General features: G+C 42.4%; 2 protein-coding genes across 2 annotated transcripts; one reads left to right on the forward strand and one right to left on the reverse strand.

Moving 5' to 3' along the window:
* Positions 1-5,388: 5,388 nt before the first annotated feature.
* On the reverse strand, positions 5,389-6,668 carry LOC138367532 (polysialic acid O-acetyltransferase-like). Its single transcript, XM_069329218.1, has 2 exons — positions 6,652-6,668; positions 5,389-5,782 (listed from the first exon to the last, which is right to left on the reverse strand). Exons 1-2 carry the CDS (start codon positions 6,666-6,668, stop codon positions 5,389-5,391), a joined length of 411 nt encoding a protein of 136 aa, XP_069185319.1.
* LOC138367533 (saposin-like protein 11) lies at positions 6,667-7,296 on the forward strand. The gene has a single exon (XM_069329219.1). It carries the CDS (start codon positions 6,667-6,669, stop codon positions 7,294-7,296), a length of 630 nt encoding a protein of 209 aa, XP_069185320.1.
* Positions 7,297-8,948: the final 1,652 nt, after the last annotated feature.

Below are 8,948 nucleotides of genomic sequence, written 5' to 3' on the forward strand. Positions count from 1 at the left end.
AGAGATCACAGGGAAAGGTACGGACACTTAAGAGACCACAGGGAAAGGTACGGACACTTAAGAGATCACAGGGAAAGGTACGGACACTTAAGAGATCACAGGGAAAGGTACGGACACTTAAGAGACCACAGGGAAAGGTACGGACACTTAAGAGACCACAGGGAAAGGTACACACACTTAAGAGACCACAGGGAAAGGTACGGACACTTAAGAGACCACAGGGAAAGGTACGGACACTTAAGAGACCACAGGGAAAGGTACGGACACTTAAGAGATCACAGGGAAAGGTACGGACACTTAAGAGATCACAGGGAAAGGTACGGACACTTAAGAGACCACAGGGAAAGGTACGGACACTTAAGAGACCACAGGGAAAGGTACACACACTTAAGAGACCGCAGGGAAAGGTACACACACTTAAGAGACCACAGAGAAAGGTACACACACTTAAGAGACCACAGGGAAAGGTACGGACACTTAAGAGACCACAGGGAAAGGTACGGACACTTAAGATACCACAGGGAAAGGTACGGACACTTAAGAGACCACAGGGAAAGGTACACACACTTAAGAGACCACAGGGAAAGGTACACACACTTAAGAGACCACAGGGAAAGGTACGGACACTTAAGAGACCACAGGGAAAGGTACGGACACTTAAGAGACCACAGGGAAAGGTACGGACACTTAAGATACCACAGGGAAAGGTACGGACACGTAAGAGACCACAGGGAAAGGTACACACACTTAAGAGACCACAGGGAAAGGTACGGACACTTAAGAGACCACAGGGAAAGGTACACACACTTAAGAGACCACAGGGAAAGGTACACACACTTAAGAGACCACAGGGAAAGGTACGGACACTTAAGAGACCACAGGGAAAGGTACGGACACTTAAGAGACCACAGGGAAAGGTACGGACACTTAAGATACCACAGGGAAAGGTACGGACACTTAAGAGACCACAGGGAAAGGTACACACACTTAAGAGACCACAGGGAAAGGTACGGACACTTAAGAGACCACAGGGAAAGGTACACACACTTAAGAGACCACAGGGAAAGGTACACACACTTAAGAGACCACAGGGAAAGGTACGGACACTTAAGAGACCACAGGGAAAGGTACACACACTTAAGAGACCACAGGGAAAGGTACGGACACTTAAGAGACCACAGGGAAAGGTACACACACTTAAGAGACCACAGGGAAAGGTACGGACACTTAAGAGACCACAGGGAAAGGTACACACACTTAAGAGACCACAGGGAAAGGTACGGACACTTAAGAGACCACAGGGAAAGGTACACACACTTAAGAGACCACAGGGAAAGGTACGGACACTTAAGAGACCACAGGGAAAGGTACACACACTTAAGAGACCACAGGGAAAGGTACGGACACTTAAGAGACCACAGGGAAAGGTACACACACTTAAGAGACCACAGGGAAAGGTACACACACTTAAGAGACCACAGAGAAAGGTACGGACACTTAAGAGACCACAGGGAAAGGTACACACACTTAAGAGACCACAGAGAAAGGTACGGACACTTAAGAGACCACAGGGAAAGGTACGGACACTTAAGAGATCACAGGGAAAGGTACGGACACTTAAGAGACCACAGGGAAAGGTACGGACACTTAAGAGATCACAGGGAAAAGTACGGACACTTAAGAGACCACAGGGAAAGGTACGGACACTTAAGAGATCACAGGGAAAGGTACGGACACTTAAGAGACCACAGGGAAAGGTACGGACACTTAAGAGATCACAGGGAAAGGTGCGGACACTTAAGAGACCACAGGGAAAGGTACACACACTTAAGAGATCACAGGGAAAGGTACGGACACTTAAGAGACCACAGGGAAAGGTACACACACTTAAGAGACCACAGAGAAAGGTACGGACACTTAAGAGACCACAGGGAAAGGTACGGACACTTAAGAGACCACAGGGAAAGGTACGGACACTTAAGAGATCACAGGGAAAGATACGGACACTTAAGAGACCACAGGGAAAGGTACGGACACTTAAGAGACCACAGGGAAAGGTACACACACTTAAGAGACCACAGGGAAAGGTACGGACACTTAAGAGACCACAGGGAAAGGTACACACACTTAAGAGACCTCAGAGACCATACCCAGAGGACCAACAATCTCCTACTAACAAATATATGAAATGTCGGTGGAACAAAAGTGTGGAGCTTTAAAAAGTGAATTTAATCAATTTCAGCTTGTATTGCCGGATCATCCCGGCTGTGATGGCTGTGTGTAAGCCCGCAGGCTAGAGAGAGACAAGACAGCTTCACAGACCTGTCAACAAGCAAGGAAGGACAGCTCCAGGCTACACTGTGATAGAACAATCAAAGTCGATCACATGTCAACACCAGGAAACATCCCACACAAGTTTTGAAAGAGTGATTAGGAATCAAATCTCTAGTTTTATTGGGAACAATAAAGTTCACAGTTAACACGGATTTAGAGCCGGAAGATTCTGTCATGCAATTACTCGACCAATATTTACTGTCAATTAAGTATATATTTCTGGAAAAGTAAGATTGGCAGTCACAAGTGAGTTCCTGAAAATAAATAATTGATTGAATTTGCTCTATAAGTGATTCCCTCCAGACAAAAAATGATGTTATTCGTTGTAAATTATTTCTTCAAGTGTGGGTGTAGACATCTCGCCTCATATGAGGCTGCCAAGAGTTCTGGGATAGACACACAAGATTCATCTTGAACATTTCCTCCACTCACAGTTCATCTGACCAAGATCCAGCATTTTTTAAGGTGCCCAAGTTTACACCTTACAAGGCTTAGGCATTCACTGTTACTCTGCTTTCGGTCAGGGATCAAGATGACCAAGTTCACTACTGTCGACCAGACCACACAATAGCAGGTGAAGGGACGACGACATTTCGGTCCGTCCTTTACCATTCTCAAGTCAATTGTGAATGGTCCAGAGAATGGTCCAGGACGGACCGAAACGTCGTCGTCCCTTCACCTTATAGTGTGTGGTCTGGTCAACATACTTTAGCCACGTTATTGTGACTCATCGCCTGCTAGTTCACTCATAATGGCATTTATTCTGACACTTAGACCTCTAATTGCTTCAGAAAGATTGACAAGTGAGCCCTTTGTGGAAATAATATGCCCAAGATGCTTTTCAAAATACTTTACAGGAAGACTTTTGCCTAGTCATTTGGGATCAATGAAAAACCAATCCTGTGAGTTACGGAAAAGTACAGCACATTGACTGGATTGAAAGTTAGGTTGTATTCTGCACAATATCCTTGAGAGGAATGAGTCTATACCCTCCGGGAGATCATTTACATATATCAGAAACAGAATAGGACCGAGTACAGAGCCCTGTGGGACACCACTGGTGACTTCACGCCAATCTGAGATCTCACCCAGTACTTTTACATATTCCTATCAAGGTTTCCATTAGCATCTTTGGTGGGTGGGAGTAGAACTAGATCATCAATACGACATAAATTATTGACCTCAGTAATGCCTATGTGATGGTCTGCACTACTGGCTATTTTCACCGTTCCTGTGCCAGGTAAGTTCACTACGGGCTCACCATAGCCCGTGCTACTTGGAACTTGTTCCGAGTAGCTGAATCTATAACAACAACAACAACAACTGGATATTGCCTCTTCTAATGCTGATCAACTAGGAGGCCTGGTCGACGACCGGGCCGCGGGGACACTAAGCCCCGGAAGCACCTCAAGGTAGCCTCAAGGTAACACTGAAGGTTATAGTAAGAGCCTTCAGATCTTACTGTATATGGAGCCATAGACGCCATATATAGAGCCTATGGCTCTATATATGGTGTATAGCGCTATTATCGATGTGCTCTATGCTACATAGCTGTGGGGCATATTCGTAGGGCTCTCAAACAATTGACACAATCACGAATTTGTGTCAATGTAAACGCGAATTGAGATTGAAACTCTTTACTCATAAAGAGTTTCAGTTTTAATAACAAGTTCTGCCGTTGTGGGATGTATGGTAATGTATAAATATACAACACACACACTGGTGTCTGTTCAGTATACATAAAACTTAAAAGTATGTTCATATTTATGAACGTAAATATCCGAAATGCGTAGAAAATTATTTTGTTCAATATCCATTGTAAACTTAATTGAAGTGACTTGTTATTTATTGAAAAATCTTGACAAATTGTTTTATTTTCTTCATTTTGAAAAATACAGTAGAATTGTGTATATATATAATAAAGAAAATATTAGTTTTTATAGTTTTATAAAAAAGTTTACTGAAATTTCTAAGCAGCTAAAATGTATTTTTCTACATAGTTTACCCGGGTTGGCGAATTTTGTTGATAATTACTTATTTAAAAGTGAATTTTGGAATTTTTATATAAAAAAAAATAATAAAATAATCATTTCTCTCTCTCTCTCTCTCTCTCTCTCTCTCTCTCTCTCTCTCTCTCTCTCTCTCTCTCTCTCTCTCTCTCTCTCTCTCTCTCTCTCTCTCTGGATGAGGTCATCCAGTTTTGGATGACCTCATCCAAAACTGTTGTAACATATCACCTCACCCAAATGCAGGTATAAAAAATCGAAGATGTTTAAGCTCTATTCAGTTATAGGTGTGTGTGTGTAAACTAAAGTCTTTGAAAATGTAATAAGTTTTACGAAACGCGCTCAAGTGTCGCGTCAGACTAGAAATAAAAATGAATTTTGGAGAATTGATTTTTCAATTACCATCAACAGTGAAAAGTAACATAAGAAAGATCGAGAAAATTCGTGTTAGAATTATTAATCTTACTTTTTCGGTCATATTTAATAATATATATATATATATATATATATATATATATATATATATATATATATATATATATATATATATATATATATATATATATAGTTGTACTGAACGGGGTGAACTAGCTTATGCTACCACATCCCTTTGTGTGTATTTATACCTCAATAAACATTTCAGTTTCAATTTCCTTATAGAGGAAATGATAAAAATATGTTTTCTACGTTATATTAAGACAATTTCCTGTCGACACTAAATGATTTAATGAATGCAGACAGATTATTGTTTTTAATTAGAATTTGGTTATGAGGAATTTGTCGAGAGGTCTTGCAAGAGGATGAATATATAGGTGGGTGTTAGTCTGTCTGTCTGTCTGTCTGTCTGTCTCAGTCCTATATATTGTCTGTCTTAGTCCCTGTCTGTTTCTTTGCATCTGACGTCTGTCTTTTCTGTTTCCCTGTTTTAATGTTTTGTCTTCTCTGCTTGTCGATTCACTGGTAATGGTTGGTACAGTGACGGTTTCGCTTCGTACAGGGTCGGTGTTCGATCCCCCAATGGTGCAAGTGGTTGGGCACTGTTCTTTCTCTACTTCCTCATGTCCCCCTGTTTCTCATCCTCGTATCTCACCTCCTTATCCTCGTATCTCAGCTCCTTGTCCTCGTATCTCAGCTCCTTGTCCTCGTATGTCAGCTCCTTATCCTCATATCTCAGCTCCTTATCCTCGTATCTCAGCTCCTTATCCTCGTATCTCGCCCCCTTATCCTCGTATCTCAGCTCCTTATCCTCGTATCTCAGCTCCTTATCCTCGTATCTCGCCTCCTTATCCTCGTATCTCAGCTCCTTATCCTCGTATCTCAGCTCCTTATCCTCGTATCTCGCCTCCTTATCCTCGTATCTCAGCTCCTTATCCGTGTCCGTGTTTGCCTCTCGTGAAGCGTGGGCTTTATAAGGGGGTTTTATAGGGGGTTTTTCTTCACATCTGTGCTAATATAACCAGTAATAAAGCGAAGCAGTAAAGGTGGACATGCGAGAAAATAAAATAATTACTCGGGTGCTTGTAATAGCCTATGACAAAAGCTGCTGTTTTTAGCGGTGATATCTAACGTCGCTGAGTGGTTAATTGACAAGATAATGTTGACCAGACCACACACTAGAAGGTGAAGGGACGACGACGTTTCGACTTGGTCCAGGACGGACCGAAACGTCGTCGTCGTCGTCCTTTCACCTTCTAGTGTGTGTGGTCTGGTCAACATACATCAGCCACGTTATTGTGACTCATCGCCTGACAAGATAATGAGTCTTAGGCAAGAGGCTGGACACCTGAAGTACTAGAAAGGATGAGTAGGGCATGAAAGTTGAGGACTGTGCTGATGGGAAGTGCTAGGAAAGTGGGAAGGGCTAAGTAGAGTCCCTTCCCGGGGGTGAATGATTGGCAGAGTTCATGCAGTGGGAAGACACAACCTAGAAAATGTATAAGATTAACATTTTGGAAATTGGGTCTTGGAGATAGTGAAGTTTTAATGTTCTGGAAAGCTGTGATAATTGGTTCTCAGATTCGGACGCCTCTGTTCATTAAGATGTAAACAAGTAGAGTTCTGGCGGGACTGAACAAGTGTTCAACAGTAAACAGTATTTAAAAGCAAAAAATGATAAATACAAAGCCTAAAATTTGATTTGTGACAGTTAAGCAAACAGGTTGTTATATAACGGAGTCTTAGAAGCAAGTCTTTAAGAAGTCTTAAGAAGACTCTTTAAGGGTTTGAGGAGAGTCTTAAAGTCTTAGACTTGAAGGAAAAAGTGATTGGGAATTTTATAGAAATCTCCCGGATGTGGCTGGAGGCAAATTACTTATATTCTAGATCCATGAAAACACAGCTGATGCCTGTAGTTACTGTGACACAGCTGGTGCCTGCAGTTACTGTGACACAGCTGGTGCCTGCAGTTACTGTGACACAGCTGGTGCCTGTAGTTACTGTGACACAGCTGGTGCCTATAGTTACTGTGACACAGCTGGTGCCTGTAGTTAGCGTGACACAGCTGGTGCCTGTAGTTAGCGTGACACAGCTGGTGCCTGTAGTTACTGTGACACAGCTGGAGCCTGCAGTTAGCGTGACACAGCTGGTGCCTGTAGTTACTGTGACACAGCTGGTGCCTATAGTTACTGTGACACAGCTGGTGCCTACAGTTACTGTGACACAGCTGGTGCCTACAGTTACTGTGACACAGCTGGTGCCTACAGTTACTGTGACACAGCTGGTGCCTATAGTTACTGTGACACAGCTGGTGCCCATAGTTAGCGTGACACAGCTGGTGCCTACAGTTACTGTGACACAGCTGGTGCCTACAGTTACTGTGACACAGCTGGTGCCTGTAGTTAGCGTGACACAGCTGGTGCCTGTAGTTAGCGTGACACAGCTGGAGCCTGCAGTTAGCGTGACACAGCGAAGTATCCCAATAAATAACACAATTATTCCCCTAAATAGAAGTGTGTAACCGCAGATCACAAGTGAATGACTGGAGCACAATTGTCAGAGAAAAATCTAAGGCAAAGACAGCTTCAGTGTTGCAAAATTGCTCTCTCTCTCATACTGCAATACTGTGGGAGCGTCAGCTACACAGGTGTACACTGTACATAAACAAATACATATTTGTTCTAGCTCAATTACGACACTTATTTACAAACAAACAGCTGCTGTAACCTGTTCTTACAACTAATGCGCTTTATATTGCTAACTACAGTTAGCTAACGGGAGATATTTGGCTAGAAAGGTGTGGTGGTGGATCATTCTGAATGGCTGGAATATTCACCATTCATAGTGACTTTACAGCAAGTATTCACCATTCATAGTGACTTTACAGCAAGTATTCACCATTCATAGTGACTTTACAGCAAGTATTCACCATTCATAGTGACTTTATAGCAAGTATTCACCATTCATAGTGACTTTACAGCAAGAATTCACCATTCATAGTGACTTTACAGCAAGTATTCACCATGCATAGTGACTTTACAGCAAATATCCACCATTTATAGTGACTTTACAACAAGTATTCACCATTCATAGTAACCCAACAGCAAATATCCACCATTCATAGTGACCCAACAGCAAATATCCACCATTCATAGTGACCCAAGGAACGTTCCCTACAGTGAAGCTACTTAACTCCTCACAATACAAGAGTAGCTCTCCTCAGGCTAAAACAATTTGAACTCTTTAGAGCCTGAGGGGCGCCGTACCCCAAGAGTCGTAGCAATTGGCAATCGTCTATCAACGCTGAGAGCAATTACTGTAATGAATTGCATATTTGCATGCCAAAGCAACTAGTTAGCAAGTGATCTATCAGCTCGTCTCCTCTCTTGGGATATTGATAATCGCGCCCTTAACGTGGACCTGCTGATATTACTCCCTTTTATCGCTATTAGAGCGCCTCTTTTTGCTATTAGAGCTGCTCTTTATTGCTATTAGAGCTGCTCTTACTGCAATTAGAGCCGCTCTTATTGATATTAGAGCCTTCTTATTGCTATTAGAGCCGCTCTTTTTGCTATTAGAGCTGGTCTTATTGCTATTAGAGCACTATTATTGCTATTAGAGCCGCTCTTTTTGCTATTAGAGCCGCTCTTACTGCTATTAGAGCCGCTCTTTATTGCTATTAGAGCTGCTCTTATTGCTATTTGAGCTGCTCTTATTGCTATTAGAGCTGCTTTTATTGCTATTAGAGCTGCTCTTTATTGCTATTAGAGCCGCTCTTATTGCTATTAGAGCCGCTCTTATTGCTATTAGAGCTGCTCTTTATTGATATTAGAGCTGCTCTTACTGCTATTAGAGCCGCTCTTAATGCTATTAGTCACTCTTGTTGCTATTAGAGCCGCTCTTAATGCTATTAGTCACTCTTGTTGCTATTAGAACTGCTCTTTTTGGTATTAGAGCACTATTATTGCTATTAGAGCCGCTCTTTTTGCTATTAGAGCTGCTCTTATTGCTATTAGAGCTGCTCTTATTGCTATTTGAGCTGCTCTTATTGCTATTAGAGCCGCTCTTACTGCTATTAGAGCCGCTCTTTATTGCTATTAGAGCTGCTCTTATTGCTATTAGAGCTGCTCTTATTGCTATTAGAGCCGCTCTTACTGCTATTAGAGCCGCTCT

Source organism: Procambarus clarkii, chromosome 22 (assembly GCF_040958095.1).
Source record: "Procambarus clarkii isolate CNS0578487 chromosome 22, FALCON_Pclarkii_2.0, whole genome shotgun sequence".
NCBI lineage: Eukaryota > Metazoa > Arthropoda > Malacostraca > Decapoda > Cambaridae > Procambarus > Procambarus clarkii.